An 18,230-nucleotide genomic window follows, 5' to 3' on the forward strand; every position below is an offset into this window, starting at 1 on the left:
CTTCCCAAGATGATCAAAGTGAAAGGTGGTGACTCAACTGGTGACTCGAATAAGGCATTGTCCGATCCTCGCTAGCTCGAGGTCGAAATGTGGTACAGTGATTTGCATTAGGGAGAATCCGCGAATCTTGCTTGAGCCCTCTTGAGCCCAAAAAGTTGGCAGTGACTCATATTTGAATGGGGAATTGGGAATTTGGGATCGTCGACTTGAGGATTGATTCAAGTGACTCATCACGTGCTCAAAATGGAATAGTAAGCGCTGGCAGCCCTAATACCGCATCCAGTGGGCTCATCGATATTTGCAGCCGTGACTCGACGTTCGGTGACCTCCGTCCCAAGCTTTCACTCGTCCAGCATGTCCATACCTGAGTTTCATTAATTGTATATTTTGCCGATAGCTGAGATACCCTGGATATGAAGCAAGAAAAACGCGGACAAGAGCCACCATCGCCCATATACGAGTCTTTACCTCCGCCCTGGCTACCTAAATCACACAGAACTGCTGATGTTGGTGAGCACCCTCTACTACGTAAAGAATCCTACAGAATCATCCTTATGCATGTCTAGGATACCCTGGTTTTCATCCGCCCCGCCCAGGACAGGATGAGGATGTCTTGTCGGACAAACATATAAAGGACGGTTTCTTGTTACCGCTTCCCGTGCCCGTAAGCTTGAGGTTGATCAATGTCAAATGTAATGGCTGATGATGTTCAGGATGAGCACCAAAGCGCTGCAGTTGTATTTCTACAGCAGGATGCAAAGGGTGGCCGCATGTTTGACCAGACCGTGCTTGCAGACCTCGAGCACCTCATGAATGATATCTTTACTCGAAAGGCAGACAGTTACGGTTGCTATACAGTGAGCTGAATATCTCGGTGCCGAACTTCGTCCGACGGTTTCGTAGGTCATCAACATTCAAGATTCCTTCACGAGTGACCATGAGTGATACCAAGCGACAGACATGGTTCGCTGAACTCGCAAACCCCGATGTGCCCTTAAGTAAACTTGGCAAAAGTGTGCCACATGGTGCCAAAGGACACGATCTACTCGACCTTCTTCATACCAACAACGTTGCCATACCTCGTGCGGTCTGGTTTCTTCGAGTGTTCGGCGCGAATGAGACTGTGAGTGCTGATGTAGTATTTCTCAACTGCGTGATTTATATGATCCAAGGCTGGCCTGAGAAACAAACCGTCTTACAATCCAACCCAGTACAGCGTAGATTGGGCGATAGTGGTGACAAGCTATATCAAGAAACAGCTGGCTGATATTGCTCTACCAAGCGCCCCTAGACCTGGAATGAATATCAAACAGACATTTAAGGGCGTCCTTTCTGACGCAGAAAGCCGGGACCGATGGGTTTCCCGTTTCACGTACTGGTACAGTGTTTGATTCAACTATCCAAATATTCGCTAATAAAGTCAGCCTGAAACTATTGCGACCGTTCTATGATGAAGGTCTCGTAGACCATCGCACTTTCCTTACATGGATCATCCATCAGATGGCGGCCTGCAACCTTGCTCAAGCAGGATTTGTAGCACATTTGGCTGATGAGTATCTCGATGGAGTTCTTGAAAAACGCCCACTCGCGAAACCCCTTTTAGACGCATGCATCGCGAAATTGAATGAAGTACGTTTTATGGCCACATACATTAATTTATAGCTAACCATTACAGATCAGGACGATTTCCGCTCAGGGTCACCTGAACAAGCTTGAAGAGATTTTGAAGTCTCTGATTCAGGTATGCATCGACCACCGCATTACTATCGCATACTTAAAGATCCGAAATCAGCGCATCTGTGTAACCCTTCCGGACACATTCGTTTCTCCCAGCACATGGCTAGCGCATTCATCGCTCTTGCGTTCTGCACTTGCTGGCCCTGCTGATAGTGGTCTCAGTGACTGTCGACGACGTGACTTCCAGCAATTTATTTCGGATAATTTGATAGATATTCAGCGTCGCAATGACGCCATGCTATTTCGCAATCTCCCGCCGCGAAAACTCGAGCGTCTTGGGTCCCTGGTCCTTGATATTCAAATCCTAAATTCGATCTGCAGTAGCACGGACATGTCCACTATATCGTTTTTCTCCTCTCAAATTCCTGATTGCACATCAAGCTCAAGTTTTGTCGACAAACTCGACACTTTGTTGACGTGGGCTGTGACGCCACTGCAGTATGGCTCTCATCGTCCATATGCAGCTGTGACCCTTCTCCGAGCATATCACGAACGCAATGCACGCCGCGAACTATCTTCAGCCACCCTTCACGATCACCTCTTCGATTGGCTCGACTCGAAACCTGTTGTCCGGGAGGCTGGAAATCTCAGGGCAGTAGCGGGTCTGTTTGGGAAATTAATGAAGAGTGGGCTTTTTGATTACGCAGCTTATGTGCAGAGGCTCGTTGCGAGAGGCGAGGAGGGACTCTCTTTGAGCGAGGTATGTTTATTGTATACCATATCGACGTTATTCTCTGACTCAAATTATTCTTCAGCCTGACGAAACGGCTTCCCTTCATCGTAATTTCCTTCGCTGGATACCGTTACAGAACACGACATCATCTCTTTTAAACCAGCGCAAAGTTATTTTCTACGGAGCGCGTGCACGACAGACCCCTGAAGATGTCTGTGAACGTGAGATGCGAAGGGAAATTCGCGCAATCTTGCCACTTGTGTTTGGGGGTATGTGAGACTAATATTTTCATTTAGTATCTATTGCTAATAAATCATAGGTGACACTCTTCCGCCTTCAGTTTCTATGGCATCTCTCCGAACCAGCTGTCCTACTGTGCTCGGCGCACCATGTTTCGAACAAGTGCGAACGATCAAACAGTGGTTACTTCCGAATTTACACAAATTTACCTCGAGGTGCGCAAAATCAAATCCTTCATCTTCTATATTGACGGAGCGCGCAGATCGCAATCATTAGATGAGATCAGTACTCTGAAGACATACAGTACTGCGGTTGAACTCCTCAGGTACACTCATAGCTATGGCTCTTTACTGGAGGTGTGTTCTGCTCCTTCCAAAGTTTGAATTATTGACGGCTCTTGTGCAGCTGAGTCTCTCGGTCTTGTCCCAGACATCCCACGCAGAATTATTGACTGCCGTCGGAGAAGTTTTCCATCCGCTTCGCAACTATATGGACGGCAATGAACGTCACTGGCACGATTGCCTCCACACTCTATTCTACTTATTTACTCTGGCGAACGCAAGGGGGGAAAGCCAGATCTCTCCTGACCTTGATTATTGAGATGGACGATGGACGACAGCTCGATGCGACGGCCAAAACTCAGGTGGAGAACGATAACTCGGCGTTCACGAACGCGCTGGCTCCTAAGACTGACCATCCAGAAGCCGTTCCGTCAGTCTTGCCCGAAATTTTACTTCTAGCTGAAGATTCCAAGCCGGACGCTCCAACAATTCTCGCAAACAGTCTCTGGTACAGATATCGCACGTCCGGAGACTGGGCATGGAAAGTCTGGGACAATATCGTCGCTTCGTTACGCCAAGTTCCCGTCATGAGCGATGATCATGAGCGTCGTCATAAATACGCCCTTCGCTATGGTCAGTTTCTACTCAATGTTGACCACCACCTTCCTGGCGGCATCGATAATGACGTGCTCCAATGGTTTCTCGGTACTGGAAAAAGTGAAGTGCTAGGATTGACGCTTGAAACCTGGGATGTGCTTAGAGTCGTCCTTCTCTTCCTATGCGTCCGCGGAGCGCTATCGACAACCACGCTGCTTCAAGGATTAGTTTACCCTGCTTGGCAACTGGGAGCCGATGCAGGCCCTCTCTACCAGCCTCACAATATGGAAACGTTTATACAGGCAGCCAGTAAGCTTTTTGACGCGCTCGTGCTCCAGGAGGAGTGTTTCATCAGCCCGATTGTCCCACAAGAGCTCCTTGACGCACAACGGATCCACACTTGGAGACAGGATGCCTTCCGGGAACCTCATTTCACCCTTCTCGCCAGTAATATACCGAATTTAGTGCTCCTGGAGCACAATAACGTCGTTTCAGATGAACTTCGCGGAATTGCGCGAGACCTTCGCCTGCGGACAGTGCGAGAGTCGCGATATCAGACAATCATGCTATCGCAATCTTGACGCTGTCCGCAGGGGCTTCGAGCACCCTATTCAGTCGGGAATGGTCGCAGAAACGCTTTGCGAACCGCTCGTTAACGCATTGAAAATGATTTTGAGTGAATCAAACGAAGGTACGTGGATAATACAGTATATATTGACTCTGAGATTCACGTTCAACCGTAGATACAGATGTTAACTCGTTTTTAAGCACTGGGATATCATCCGTTCTGAGCCCGTGCACACTGGCGGCGACTGCAGTTCAGCTACAGTTTGGGCTGAGGCAACTCGGAAGGGCGCTTGCTTGTGAATCGACGAAACAGGGTGCAAGTGCATCGCTCGATAAGATGACGTCCTTGATATTCCACCACTCGATGGCCTCGGAAGAAGCATACTTCATCGCAGAGATGGCGAGGGGCGTCGATGGACCAGTGGCCATTAAGGTAAGTAGTCTATACTCGGATTTGGCGCACACTGAAAGTGATGAGTAGTTCATAAATAACGGCTTCAAGAGTATCGTTGATATTCTTAATCGAGCCCCTGCTCCTTCGACTCCCGAATCACTACTGGCACGGGTTGGCCGTGCTGGCGAGGTGCTTCGCGTACTATCACATGTCTCAGAGCCACTGCGAGAGGAAGGAACCGAACTAGATCTTGATGTCTCAACGCAAGAGCGGCTTGCGAAAATCGTTCTGGAGTCATTTCAATTCGCAAATACGACGTTTTCCAAAACGACTGATCACTCTCTGCGCGTTATCACTGAAGCTGTCATATTTTTGGCTCGACTCCTTCAATTCGACCTTGGTTTCTTTGGGATACGAACGACGCACTTTCGGGAAACATGTGAGAGGATGATGCCAGTTCTCTTTGACCTTGTCGTGGTATGTACATAACGCATTACGTATCCGAGCTCTGAGATAACATGATCGCAGATTCATGCATGCGGCCCTGCACAAGACGCTGTTGCATTCGCGCTCCTTCTTGATACCTTGTACTTCCTTATAGACGGTATGCTGACCTCTAATCACTGTGTTCTACCTCGTTTAAATCCAGTTCTCATAGATCTTTTCCTGCACTCCAAAACTTCGTCGCCAGACCCGTTCAAGTATTACCCCACGAAACTTCAGTCACCCCATCTACATTCCCTCCCTGGCTCACATCGTGTACGACTCATGACACTCTTCCCACATCTCCGGCCAAATGCAATTGTTCAAGACCTCGTCCATGCTCATCGAGACAGCACAGGTCTCCTCGTCTATGGCGCACCCGTTCAGAACCGCCCATGGGAATGGATTGAGAACCTCGACAAAGATGATGGCATGATCCGAAATAATGCCTCTCTGTCTCTCGAACTGTTCGGGGCGAAGGCCACAGGCGACCATTTGATCGGCTATGTGCAGGATGACGAACGTTGCATACCAACGAGACTTGAAAGTGTCTTCGAAGATAAATTAACGGCCGAAAGCGTCTTCCGTCGAGACTGGCGTGAAACACGACTTCCAGCCCACTCAGACGTCCGTGCTGGGGAGCGCGGGGTAGGAGAGGGGGCAGACGAGCTGGGAACTTTGCCTTCTTTTGGATTGCAAAAGCCAGGATCGAGAAGGGTGTCGCCTTCCTCGTCGGTGCGTTCTCGGGGATCGGTCAGCTCGGTCCGTCGTAGTCCGGCATCGCTCTCGGGCAATCGGTCCGCCGTTTTCTACGAGGGAAGGTACCGGAGAGAGTGGTATCGGTTCTGGTCCAGCGGCAGAGCGCAAACGAAAGGCTTCGGGTTCTGTGGATGATGATGACGAGGTCGAAATAATTGAGGGGCCTATAGCGAAGAAACTCAAAGTGAAGCCAAAACCAAAGAAAAAGTAGCTGTATACTTCCTTGACCGGTCTTGATCAAATGTTAATCAGCGTGTTGTCTTGTTTACATTGTGTCTGGTATAATAATGCCTACAGTGCAGGTGCTGTACCATAGTAGTTTATGGTATACATATGTATGATAGAATTACAAATAACGTAGAAGGATGAAGTATTTGTATGCAGTACACTGAAACTTATTATCGAGGGAAAAAGGCATCAAATGGACCCGCCTGCTGCCCACGAATATTAGAAAACTCCCGGGGAGTGTCGGGTTGCCCAAGGACGGTCCCGACGATGGAGACCATGTCCTTGATTGCAAAATTTACAACTGGTTTTCCCGCGACCTCCTTCCGACATCCCGGACAGGTATACTCCGGTTGCTGTTGTCGGGAAGCATTATACAATGCGCGCAGTTGCATCTGAAGCGGATACGAGATGTATGGATCAATGTTGTGAAGAACTTGAGGAAAATCCCGAGGCAAGGGTTTCCGGTTAATGTTGTATGCGGGATGTGCGCGAATATGTTTAGCGAGTGTTTCGTTGAACCAGCCTTTGAGGCACCCCTCGCAGTAACAGTGTCCACAGTCAGTGAGACTAGGGCAGAAAGGTTGGTACACGGAAAGCGAGTGAAAATGAGAACTTACAGGTAAGGAGAGTACATCAAATGCGCGCATATATCACAAGAGAGGCTGTCGCCCAACTTTGTAGCATCCTAAACAGATGATTTGAAAAGGATGAGAAAAGATGGAAAAGAGCACGTACAATCAATCCCGATGTGCCTTTCGCTTGCAAAGCGGCAAGTTTCTCCTGTTGCAATTGGATCTCCTGATGGCCGGCAATAATTTCTCGAGATTGTGCGGCAAGCTCTTGACTTTGCTCCTCGAGATGCTTCATCGAATTGTTAAGTTGTATGCGCTGGTCAGCGACCTGCTTCTGTAGGTGCTCGTTCATCTAATAGCCCCCTGTCAGTGTGAATTCAAATTCTTATAATCGGAGAGACGTACCTGCTTCAATTTCGAATTCTCCTTCTGCCAAGATGAGCCATCATTTTCCGAAGCTTTGACATGTATCGAGCCTTCATCGGTCGACGAAAATAACTCCAGGATCTCACTCTTCGGACACGGCTTCTTCCTTTTGAATCTTGAGGATGAACCATTTTTTCCCGGTCGGGTATCCTCGTCATCCGAAGACAGAACGATGACTTCGGGGACGGTAGGCACGTTTGATTTCGGTTTCGAGCGGCTGGGTAGATTTCGTGTAGGTGATGTGTTTCTTTCTTTACGAGAGCGCGGCTGGCTGGATGAGCGTGTCGCGGGCATGATGCAGTTAGAAAGTGTTGCGAATTGAGGAGAAATGACTTGGGTCCAATCACTTAAGTACCCCGTGACTTGTGGACACTGTGGCCCTGATCATAATGAACTGGACAAATTAAGCCCCTACCTCTGTTTATGTAAGGCCACTATTTCTTAATTTGTTCACTCCGCGCTCAGTGGACACTGCAGGATATAAATCGAACACCGACTTCGACGTGGCCGGTGACCACATCAGTGTGGAACAGTGTGGCCGTATTACCACTACCTAGTACGTACTTGTTGCTCAATTTGACCACACCACACCATTCAATACATTGTATGCTGGCAGAGGCTGTTTCTAGCACTACCGTGACTTAATGCCAGTGGATCCCGGATCACACAAGATAAGATACAATTCAATGAGAACCCTCCTTGACTCCAATAACGCAATATCATCGTTGATAACTTAGCTTACCGGTATCATTGGCAATAGGGCATAATTGAGAAGCTTCGCGTGCACTCCATGGCACAGACTGGTGACTTGTCTCGTAGAGGGGCTAGTCACCTGTCTATCCATGACAGTTCAGTGGTTAATACTGTGTACAGTACCCATAGAGCCACTATAAAAAGGGGCGTGCGTTATCTATGGTAATGCCCATTACCCAGTTGAACCTCCCCGTCTGGCTATCGCACTCCTTCCTAGAACATCTACTCTGACTTGGAACGGATAGAAACTCCAGATGAACTCGCCACTTGCTAGCAAGCCATCCATAACCTCTGGTTGCGATGTCGAAGTTGTTGTTCGGCGCCCCACTCCTTCAAACGTCCGTAGATATACTCTGCTTTTGATCTTCTGCATTACGCAGTTTATATACGCACTCACCAACTCGGCATTGTTCTCCGCCATCCCTTCCCTTGTCCGGAAGTTTGGCTTCACCCAAAGCCAGTCAGTTTGGATCATTAGTGCATACCAATTGACTTTTGCATCCTTCCTCCTTATGGTGAGTCCTGCCTTCGTAGCTGATTAAAGCATTCTTACCACATATTTGCAGAGCGGAAAAATCAGCGATATATACAATCCTAGTCAGTCTGACCGAGGGTGTCTTTGCGAGCTTTTTATTAACATTTAATGAAGAATACACCTTCATAACCGGCAAATTCATTGTCGGGGTAATCTCCATCGGCCTCGGTTTTGTCTCCGATGGTATCTTATTCCTTGCACTGAGAGCCCTAAGTGGAATCGGTTGCATTCCTTCGCTGCAGTCACGAACTTGGGGCTCATTTGATCATTTCAGCCGCATCGCTTACCGTACCATCGGCCCTAGCACTGCTTGTCGGACTTTTCCCTGAGCCTAGGCATCAAGCAGTAGCTATTGCGTCATTTGGAGCTTGGGGATCAATTGGCATCGGTGAGCGACTTCCGCTTCGTAACGTGGTCCAGGTATTCACGATCAAGATTTCAGTATTGGGTCTAATTACCGGTGCCCTTTTCGTCGAACATGCCGGCTGGAGCTGGGTATTTTGGTTTGTGCCGATGGTGATCATACCAACTACATTCATTTCTGCGGTACTTATTCCTACACCAACAAAAAATGTGGTTCGAGAGAGCGGTTTCACCAAATTCAGGAGTCTTGATGTCACCGGAATTTCAATTCTTACAGGTCAGTCACGATTTCAAATCGTCTATTCACACCATACTGAGCACATGATCAGTTGCCGTTATACTCTTTATATTTTCTGTGACAACAGGGTCCACTACGAGCTGGGGATCAGCCATCACACTAGCACCCTTGGTCATCGCCATCGCCATGATTACTGCATTCTTTTTCTGGGAGGCCTTTCAGCCAATTGAATGTGCCGCCGTGTATGTCTGCTCGATTGTTCAAGGTCTCTAATTGACATTGGTTCACAGACCATCTTCCACATGGTTCATTCCGAATTTCTCTGTTCTATTCGGAACGGCTCTTCTACCATATTTCTGGTGGGCAAACATATTCACCACCTATGTGTCCCTGTGGCAAGATATCTACAAATGGAGCCCTATGTCCTCTGCTGTCCACATGTGAGTATAGACCGTGTGCTTAAACCAGACCGGTGTGATGATCTAACGACGCCAACGTTCTTTCAGGCTTCCAATAGGCATCACCGCCTTTGTCTTCAGTTTTGCCAGTAGGGTAAAGGGACTCAGCAGCATGAGTGCCAAGTGGCCCATACTTTGTGGAGCCCTAATGATGATGTTGTCACTTGTGTTATTCGCCTTCGCCGACACTCCTGACAAGTACTGGCCGTTGGTATTCCCCGGATTCATCCTCGGTTCCGCCGGTGCAATGTTAGCCAACATTTCTGCAAAGTGTGTGCCAATCTTATTCTCAGAGCACTAGCGTTATATCAACTCACACAGCATCGCGATATTCCGAGCTACGACCCCCTCCTATGGCAGGCACCGTGGGCGCCATATTCAATTGTGGTCTGCAACTTGGCTCCGCTGTTGGGTTGGCTGCCGTCGGTTCTATTCAGGCGAGTGTGCAAGTCAGAAATGGGGGCCCTTCAAATTATCAAGGCCAGTCTGCTGGCTTTTGGTTCATGCTGTCCTGCATCTCTGTTGCTGCAATGGCCGTTATAGTCTTCTACCGCACCGACACGGCCCGAAATCGTGTCAAAGGAACAGTTGTCTGTGATGAAAAGTAAAGCAATGTTCAGTGATATTGCAAAAGGCTATAGTTTCTTGCCCTGAGAGCGAAGTGAAGGCGGAGTGGTGGATGCGACGAAGGAAGGCGCGCCGAAATGTGTTACATGAGGTGATGAAGGCAACAGGAGGGGGCACTAAGTCTTGAGGACTAGTTATGATCTTTATAGTGACAGGTTATGCGTATTGATGTAGAATAATGACAAGGCTTGGGATGAGGCTTTATGAAATTGAGACTCACAGAGTTCTATTTGCTTACCTCAGTATTTTTGTTGACGTGGATGGCGGCGGAGCAGCGGTAGAAGTCAGAGCTAGCGGACCACGAACATGTGGAGACCCGCCAGTTACTATGTGTTGACTCAGCTACGGACACGACTGAGGTACTCTGGGTGCGTGGCCCTTGCCCTTGGAACTCCTAATCCAGCGGGCGGTGTATCGGAAGGGTCGTAATGAGATTTATATATATTTGAGAGTCGCCCTGTGTTTAAAGTTGTTGTTCATGGAGTAACCTTTAGGTCAACGGTTCGCATTCGGTCATCATGGTTGTTCTAACGGTACCTGTTATTTGCCTCCATACTATGTTATTGGTCCTCGAGTTGCAGCCGGTGATCGGTTGATCATTCGGATAGTCAAAGCATTATAGGGTACATCTTGAGGGATGCTGCAAGGTTGGCGTACAACGGATGTCTATATGACATCGGTACTGTTATAATTGTCGGCCACACGCTACAAGGCGCTATCCGAAATACCCAATACAGGAAACTAGCCCAATCCTTAGAAAATCAGTCGTTCCTTCCATATCTGGAAAGGTACTATGATGGGTGATGCTTTAAGATCGCGAGGACGAGGGCATGGGAATGGATATATCTGAACATACAAATACAAGCTGAATCGTAGTAGAGTTCAGACTAAAAATGAGAGGGAGAAGGAATACTCGATATGTGTGAGTAGGGTGTAGATGTGGACGAGACAAACGAGTATGAGACGCATGATATAATATTGATGTCCGAAGGAAGATATGTGAAGAGCTAGTAGCGCATGCCTCAGCTTGTTTCGATAATTAGGTAAGGGATGTACGTGCCAGAAATGATCAACACTTGATCAATAACCACGGCCGTAACCTCCTGGATTGCCATTTCCACCCTGTTGACCATAACCTTGCTGGCCACTGTAGCCGGTCGGGGCAAAACCGCCTGCATACCCCGCGGCTTAAAAGTTACATCAAGAATGGAAATATACATGTGAAATGGTATTCACCTGGGTAGCCTCCACCGTAGCCACCTTGACCGTAGCCACCTTGACTTCCAGCATAACCACCCTGACCTCCATACCCAGGTTGCTGACCGTAACCGGCGCCACCTGAATACATGTTCAGGACCTTTGCTATATTTGCAAACTTGTCACGAACCAGAGTAGCCGCCACCACCACCACTATAACCACCTCCAAATCCTGCAGCGCCGCTGCCTCCGGTACCAGAGCTACGGGGATTAGCGAGGTTTACTTTAATCCTCCTGCCATCAAGCTCCTGCTCATTCATGTTGGCAATAGCATGGTTTGCTTCCTCAGTCGTCCCGTAGGTGACAAAGCCAAAACCCCGAGAACGGCCAGTGTCACGGTCACGCATGACAATAGACTGAACGGATCAACTCAATCAAAAAAGATAAACTGGGTAAGATAACTCGCGCACGTCAAGCACTGGTCCAAAACCGCTGAAAGCCTATATTGTGCAAGGTCCCAAGACCGAAAACGCGTAAGAACATGCACCTCGAGAACAATTTCAGACGAAGATGACATAGCGAAGCAGCCCAAATCAACAGCCCGCCCGTCACAATCGTATATAACTGACATTGCGCAACGTGTCATCAGTGGTGTTCCAACTCAAATTTCTACATGCAGAATTTAACGAATCAGTTTCGCTCCCCTCCGCCGCAAGACGGGAGAAGCGCTTGCGAATTAAGTCAGACGGCATAGACTGACCCAACGTAGATTTTTGCACTTGATTGTGAAGACATAGTGAAGGAGATCACTGGTAATACAATAGAGTCTTGAAAACTGTTACACGAGACCTGAACGAAACGGAGACCAAGACACTGTAACGGAACGTGGAGGTTCGAAAAAGAGTTTGAGCAAAAAGGATTTATCGACGATCACCCTTATATTCGAGCCCCTTTATTTCAAACTCCGGTCTGAACTCTAAGAACTTGACTCCAGACTAATTTCCTTTTTAGGCTTGTATTGATCGAGCTACCTCCGCGCTCCTCCCAATTCAGAACACCGTTTTTTGATGCTTGGCAAGCGATATGTTTTCTCTCACGATACATGGACTCAAAAACATTCAAACACTAGGTTTGACGACCTGATCCAGAGTCGTATTTCAGAACTTGTTTCAAATGCCTTTTTATCATCATCGTGATCAAAAGGAGCTAGGCTTATCTGCATTCATTCATCATTGAATCAAGCACGAGACGGAGACAGCCATCGTTTCTTATCTGACCCGCTTCTCGATGCCGGTATGGCAAGCTTGACGGGCTACATATCTTTCACATCCATCAGACTCATGGGAGGCAAGACGCGGATGATGCCGCCAAGAGCTCGTGCTCTCGTGTATGTTCTCAAATTTTCTTTCCAACGTTCGGCAGTCACCGAGCAGAAAAATTTCCGCGGCGTTGAATAGGACTTGGCAAGTACTGTTATCAACAAAAATTACCGTTCTAGTCTTGACAGAACGATCGAATTGGTAGGTGCAAGTAGGTGCAACGAGTATTTCTCGGCAGCAATATCCGGTCTAATGGCTAATGATGGGGCACAGGGTCCCGTGAACGGGTGCTCCGAATCCGTTCAGTTGAGTCAGAGTGTTAGCTTTTCGAGACAAACAAAAATTTGAGGGTTGAGTTCGATTTCAAATCAGTGCTATTCATTGACTTTCATTGCCAACCTGGAGCACTTCTCCCGCCTCCCACGCATGGCTTACATCTCATGTCGTATCTTGCTGGATAACTTGCGACAGCGTCATGTGTCACCTGTTGTGTTTGGGATTGGCATAGTAGCTACGCCCCCCCGTCTATCACATGGTATGTGCTTGTTTTTCTCAGGATCAGTACAGTGCTCACAGCATTGGTCAGTTCCCCTACGCCGCTTCGGACTCGTCTACGGCATCTACCGCACTGCCGTGTGCCTGGTATGGGTGCCGGGTCCTGCAGGGTCCTGCGTGATACGGCCAGTGATAAATGTATTACCTTCACAATAACTCTTGAACTCATTCTTGAATTGCCTCATTAGTTCAAGCAATATGGACGTCTGCAGTACCATGTACGGGTGTCCATAGGTGTCAATCTATCATTAGTTTGATCTATTATTTTAGCCTGCTAGATGCGTTCAGCTGAGAGCTATTGGAGATCGACAACTACCGTTCGGCGGATCTTGTGATCATACTCAAATTAACAGCCGAGCGCTTTCTACCTTTGGCAGCTGCGCCCCAAATGCGCTTGGCATTCAAACAACAAGATATTCATTGTTACAACGGTGGAACAAACGCGATCTAGTAGCAGGATGCAGCCAAGCTGATCAGGCAAGACCTCCCATGAGTGATATTTTTGTGGAAAGAGAGATCATTTGAAAATGCCAATGACAATTGGTTTGGCCTACGAGCACGCGACACATGGGCCACATGTACAGGACAAACCCAACGTTTTGGTAAGTGCGTTAATTGTCATGATTAGATCATGATGTCAGGGGGAAATTCATTACGCTAAATCGGCAACCGCCGGACGTACATAGTCCCAGACAGTCGCGCTTACGCCCTCACTAGCGCCTTGTATCAGTTATCATCGTATGGCTGCCCAGCGTCCAGATTTTGGATCCGGTAATTGCAAACTCCTCATGCTGTCTTTTTATTACAGTGGTCAGTATCTTGCGCCACACGACGCCGATGATCAGCATGGCTTTTATTGATCCTTTCTTCCTTTTTTGTGATGGACCGTCCATTTCCAGGTGATCAGCTTCACCCCGTTCAGCACGGCGAAGCTTGTACCAGTAACTCCTGATGTATGTAGAGAAGAGCGAATCCACGGGTTTGCTGTCCTGACAACAACAATTGTGTTATCAAGGTATCCAATTTTACTGTGCATCCCATTCTGGCACCAGATACGCATTTCGCAATGAAACTCTGATAGATAAGTGCAACGTCCAGCGAGTCAAAGACTTAATCTGACTTCCGGTCCATACCGTATACCAAAAAGGTCAATTACCAAAGGATACAAGTCGGCGTCGTCTTAAGTACGTTTTCATTTCAGCGTCCATGTCATATGCCGAACGGCAAGATAAGCAAGTTAACTCTGGTTTCACGTATCAGTGCGTAATGAAAGCTGTGACACCTGTACGACTGATCCAAGAGACACAGACTTGTGCAAATTAGTGAGTTCCCGTCATCCTTTACTCTTCTTCAACGATTTTTTTGAAGGTCTGCACTCATGAGCTTACTTATCCATCATGAGTTGCGCGACCCTCTCTGACATTTTCTGGGCTTCGTAACCGTCTTCTTGGTGTGGGGGGTGCCTGTGGGGAACACCGTAAAGTCCGTTCGAAGAGATGCCCATTCACTTGTTCTCGCAGTCGAAGGAAGGTCTACCAATGCAAATAGGATCGCAACAATTCGTGACACTAGTATTTCTAGTCGAGAAAAAATTCCAGTGCTACAAGTCGTTGAGTGGACTGTATCGATAAGCAAAATTGAATGGCTTCTACAGCTAGTCGACAATCATTCTGGACCTGGACCTGCTAGTGGAAGTTGCACTGTAACATCGCTTTCAAATCGAATAGCTTCCAGCGATGCAATGTTCGACGTACTACGCAGCTGAGGGACATCTGAACCAAAACAAAACACGTGCGATCATGACCTGCGTGTATACGCTGGAGTTAGGCGTCGCATACTAGCATGAGCTCACGACAGTCCTCAACTCATGGGTGATATGAGTTTGCGGAGTCGATTTTGTGGTGGTATCCATACATGCAACCGAACTGCTGTATGAGCACATCACTGTCCCCTCTGCTTCTCGTCTCACCAAAGACGCCGCATACTTCTTGACCAATTCGTGAATAGTTTCCAGCGATGTATTACGCACCTGAGGGGACATCAGAATCAGTATCAAATGCGATGGCTGGTGAATGAGTGTGTATATGCATACTGCGAGCTAGGCATTTCAAGTTGGAGGACTATCACGATAGACCTCTCACCACGCAATCTTACATACAGTCGCCCCCCCCTAGTCTCATACATCGCCCATCTAAAATGGCCGGCAGGAACGGCGGACTGGTGGGGTACGCCTTACACCAGTGCATTTGGGGATGTGACGAAGGGGCGGAGCATAGGGCTCCATGACTAGATAGTAGTGTCCTACATAGAGTATCACTCTCAATGGTCATAAAATTGGAAACAAAATAAAAAATAAAAAATTGGAGGACTGGACGTGCCAGAATGACATAACTTCGGAAAATCTTCGCGAAATGTTTGACTGTCTGTGCACACGTTGGACTATCTACCCAAAACCAAGTACTTCCCAGTACATTTGGTTGCGAATAGACAGTCCAATGGCTGTAATAATGCGTCTTCGCCTTGCTGAAAGTGTCGACATGAGTTACGAGGAGTTATCCTAGCGCATTTGTATGTGTATTCCCGTCGCACTAGTACTAGTGGAGGTAAAACAGAAGACGACTTGCCTAAGGGAATCTGCCCTAAATCGGATGAATCGGATGAAACGCGCTAGAATTCAAGTTGAAATGAATCGACAGCCAACAGCATTATTATAAGGTTTCCCTCGATGTGGAAAGCCTGTCGGAGTAAACCAGGATGATGCTAAGTGTGTAAATTAAATTTGGAGGATGTCAGCTTACAACGTGGGAGAGCGGTAAGAACTTTAACCAAGTCTTGTTCTAAATCAGTACACCCGAACAACGTTCATTGAAGTCGTACTTACTGCGTCTTGAATACGCAGTGCATTATCCAAAGGACATCTGTAGCACCTTCCAAGATCTCATCCTGCAAGATCAAACGTATCAGAACACCAAGCCACTTGAATAGGGTACTCACTCACCGACTTTCCTGCAACTGCAGTCACCAGTGACGCTCTTGTCGTGCACTGTATGTGCAAGGGAGAACCGGCTCAATCCGATTGACATCGGCAAGATTGACAAAAACCATGAATGATGCCGTCTACAACCAGCGTCTGGCCCGTCTATCGTGTTGGAATTTCCCCAGCACTAGTACTAGTAGAGCTAAACGAGCTGGTGACGAATGCGTTCTTCGGAATGGGTCGACAGTCGACCGTATCACAATAATCCCGTAACAATAGTTTGGGTGGGAGTAAGCCCTCGCGATTAGGGCAATGTCCGACAGAGGGTCTTCGACCCTAAAGGACAATAAATATGATTTTTGGTTTAAAAAATTCACGTGATACTGTAACGTGAAGCCTGTTGAGGTAAACCAGGAAGCACTGAGTCAAGTGTATAAATTAAAGTTAAAATCAGGTATTGGAGGGTGTCAGCTTACAGCATGAGAGAGCAGTAAGAACTTTGGCAAGGACTTGAAGGTTCTGTTCTAAATTAGGCATCAGAGATCCCCAGTCCACGTTGACTGCGGTGGTTTTCGACGTTATAAATGGCCTCATATTCCAATATAACGAAATATATGTATATCGGCATGTATGACGACATCTGCGGCTCGCCAGTCCTCTGATCTGAGGACACCCGAACAACTTTCAATGAAATCGGGTTGTACTGCGTCTTGATGAATAGTGCATTACCCAAAGGTTATTTCGCACCTCTTGTAAGCTCAAACTTGTCAAAAAACCAAAACACCTTAATCAGCTACTCACCATAATTTCCTGCATTACCGCCCACACTGACACAGACACAAAAACTTGTTAGCCCGTATAGTACATGTACGGGCCTTGTCAGTCTGACTGCCATCAGCAAGATTGACAAATCATGAATGACGTCATCCTGCGTCCAACTTGACATCGGAGTTGTGCCTTCATATCCAATTCGACGGTGAAATGAACCCGGGCATGGGGGGGTAAGCCCGAGATGTCAATGGATCATTGTTATTGTCATGACCGAGGTATTGGGAGTTTGGGTTGGTATAGTGATGGCGAGTTCTTTTGTTGTGTCGATTCATATGATTGTATGTGGAAGTTGTGCGTATGGTTTGGGGCTTAGAGTGGTGAACGGGTAGGATTCTGGAGTTGAGGTGAGGGGTGGGGAACGCGGGGAAGTGGAGTACCGATCCGGTGTAGCGCGGCGTTCTGGCAGGACAGATCAGGTCGGGAGTGCCAGGGGTCCTGGCGCAGGAGCAGGAGTCCTAGCTCGTAGTCGGCAGTCCTGCGGCGTGTCGTAGTCGATCCTCGATAGATAGAGCCGCAGCCTCCCGCCATAGAGGTTTGGCGTGAGTTTCCCTTTGCAGTCCGTGCCCGTTCCATTGGCGCAGGTAGATATGAAGGCGGAGTGAGTAGGAAAGCAAGAGGAACGAGTCCTGGTTCCTAGTCGGGGGTATGACGTGAATTGGCATTGAGAGTAACGTCAATAAATTTATCTACTAAAGGTAACGTGAACCAGAGGTGACGTGAATCGGTAAAAGGAATGAGATTGGTGGTGCATACTGCGCTTCGAAGGTGGTAATGAAATGTCAGCGCGAGGAGGAATTTCGAAATGCGATCTGTTTCAATGCCGGCGGTATGGATACGCGAGTGGAGCGAGAGAAGCGGAAACAAAACCGGATTGTATAAATGCACGCCCGACAAGGCCCGCGAGGCGTGAGTAGGTACTGGTGCCCATTGGGTTGATTTCGGCTTGGCCTGCGCTAGATTGAGCGGGATGCCACAAGGGCAGGAAAGACTGACAGGAGGGCTTCCTGTAGGGATACGTGCGGGCGAACTGTTCTATCATGCAAGCGAAGATGTGTAACCGACGGGGCTCGCGAGGTACTATGAGGTGATAATTATAGTTGGTCCCGTTGGCTTTGAATTCGGCTCCAACGGCCTGCGGTAGATGAGTCATGAGGCCTAGGGCCAGGAAGGACTTACAGCATCAGGTGAGTCGGGCGCCCTGAGAGTTGTTGTACACGACGACCTCGGGGACTGAACCGGTCTTGTGTCTGGGGCGCTGTCACCGAGCCCGAAAGGGGTTGTTATCGCAAGACGATAACAGAAAATTGAACGGAGAGACATTATACATTTTGAGACATGGCGAAACTATGAAAGACGACTTAAGAAGAGAAGTCAGTCATTATATTGAGGCGCTGATCAGTGATTAACCACGAGATAGGAG

At 47.9% G+C, this 18,230-nt stretch overlaps 5 protein-coding genes across 5 annotated transcripts; 2 read left to right on the plus strand and 3 right to left on the minus strand.

Annotated features, from left to right (window-relative positions):
- Positions 1 to 305: 305 nt before the first annotated feature.
- DFJ58DRAFT_862003 (uncharacterized protein) lies at positions 306 to 5,942 on the plus strand (the record flags this gene model as incomplete). The annotated part of the gene is made up of 19 exons (XM_041394057.1): positions 306 to 510; positions 567 to 664; positions 714 to 857; positions 920 to 1,123; positions 1,173 to 1,378; positions 1,425 to 1,629; positions 1,676 to 1,741; positions 1,793 to 2,437; positions 2,493 to 2,679; positions 2,730 to 2,865; positions 2,913 to 3,006; positions 3,056 to 3,155; positions 3,214 to 4,072; positions 4,122 to 4,219; positions 4,272 to 4,528; positions 4,577 to 4,966; positions 5,018 to 5,093; positions 5,148 to 5,620; positions 5,679 to 5,942. Exons 1-19 carry the CDS (start codon positions 414 to 416, stop codon positions 5,940 to 5,942), a joined length of 4,599 nt encoding a protein of 1,532 aa, XP_041237852.1. The 5' UTR covers positions 306 to 413.
- On the minus strand, positions 5,714 to 7,331 carry DFJ58DRAFT_749363 (uncharacterized protein). The gene is made up of 4 exons (XM_041387651.1): positions 6,937 to 7,331; positions 6,695 to 6,883; positions 6,577 to 6,644; positions 5,714 to 6,526 (listed from the first exon to the last, which is right to left on the minus strand). Exons 1-4 carry the CDS (start codon positions 7,249 to 7,251, stop codon positions 6,130 to 6,132), a joined length of 969 nt encoding a protein of 322 aa, XP_041237853.1. The 5' UTR covers positions 7,252 to 7,331; the 3' UTR covers positions 5,714 to 6,129.
- Positions 7,332 to 7,896: 565 nt separating this feature from the next.
- DFJ58DRAFT_862021 (MFS general substrate transporter) lies at positions 7,897 to 10,223 on the plus strand. Its single transcript, XM_041394058.1, has 9 exons — positions 7,897 to 8,225; positions 8,277 to 8,307; positions 8,360 to 8,467; positions 8,520 to 8,633; positions 8,688 to 8,885; positions 8,938 to 9,088; positions 9,137 to 9,286; positions 9,353 to 9,574; positions 9,606 to 10,223. The coding sequence occupies exons 1-9, from the start codon at positions 7,965 to 7,967 to the stop codon at positions 9,910 to 9,912; spliced, it is 1,542 nt and encodes a 513-aa protein (XP_041237854.1). The 5' UTR covers positions 7,897 to 7,964; the 3' UTR covers positions 9,913 to 10,223.
- Positions 10,224 to 10,552: 329 nt separating this feature from the next.
- Positions 10,553 to 12,030, minus strand: DFJ58DRAFT_814884 (uncharacterized protein). The gene is made up of 7 exons (XM_041391676.1): positions 11,889 to 12,030; positions 11,758 to 11,797; positions 11,599 to 11,628; positions 11,319 to 11,544; positions 11,168 to 11,269; positions 10,992 to 11,118; positions 10,553 to 10,938 (listed from the first exon to the last, which is right to left on the minus strand). Exons 1-6 carry the CDS (start codon positions 11,921 to 11,923, stop codon positions 11,012 to 11,014), a joined length of 540 nt encoding a protein of 179 aa, XP_041237855.1. The 5' UTR covers positions 11,924 to 12,030; the 3' UTR covers positions 10,553 to 10,938; positions 10,992 to 11,011.
- A 5,089-nt stretch (positions 12,031 to 17,119) lies between these two features.
- On the minus strand, positions 17,120 to 18,130 carry DFJ58DRAFT_734107 (uncharacterized protein; the record flags this gene model as incomplete). Its single annotated transcript, XM_041386419.1, has 4 exons — positions 17,120 to 17,443; positions 17,501 to 17,567; positions 17,647 to 17,942; positions 17,987 to 18,130. 4 exons carry the CDS (start codon positions 18,128 to 18,130, stop codon positions 17,120 to 17,122), a joined length of 831 nt encoding a protein of 276 aa, XP_041237856.1.
- Positions 18,131 to 18,230: the final 100 nt, after the last annotated feature.

Source organism: Suillus subalutaceus, assembly GCF_016647625.1.
Source record: "Suillus subalutaceus strain FC151 chromosome Unknown DFJ58scaffold_166, whole genome shotgun sequence".
NCBI classification, from domain to species: domain Eukaryota; kingdom Fungi; phylum Basidiomycota; class Agaricomycetes; order Boletales; family Suillaceae; genus Suillus; species Suillus subalutaceus.

Bases quoted from the DNA above. Each gene is read 5' to 3' on its own strand.
- DFJ58DRAFT_814884 (XM_041391676.1), bottom strand. From the start codon at position 11,923: ATGTCTTCACAATCAAGTGCAAAAATCTACGTTGG. The intron at 11,798-11,888 runs GTCAGTCTATGC...TTCTGCATGTAG, and splicing joins AGTGCAAAAATCTACGTTGG to AAATTTGAGTTGGAACACCA. The intron at 11,629-11,757 runs GTCAGTTATATA...TGCACAATATAG, and splicing joins CTGATGACACGTTGCGCAAT to GCTTTCAGCGGTTTTGGACC.
- DFJ58DRAFT_749363 (XM_041387651.1), bottom strand. From the start codon at position 7,251: ATGCCCGCGACACGCTCATCCAGCCAGCCGCGCTCTCGTAAAGAAAGA. The intron at 6,645-6,694 runs GTACGTGCTCTT...TCATCTGTTTAG, and splicing joins AAGGCACATCGGGATTGATT to GATGCTACAAAGTTGGGCGA. The intron at 6,527-6,576 runs GTAAGTTCTCAT...TTTCTGCCCTAG, and splicing joins TTGATGTACTCTCCTTACCT to TCTCACTGACTGTGGACACT.
- DFJ58DRAFT_862021 (XM_041394058.1), top strand. From the start codon at position 7,965: ATGAACTCGCCACTTGCTAGCAAGCCATCCATAACCTCTGGTTGCGAT. The intron at 8,634-8,687 runs GTGAGCGACTTC...TCAAGATTTCAG, and splicing joins TTGGGGATCAATTGGCATCG to TATTGGGTCTAATTACCGGT. The intron at 9,089-9,136 runs GTATGTCTGCTC...ATTGGTTCACAG, and splicing joins CCAATTGAATGTGCCGCCGT to ACCATCTTCCACATGGTTCA.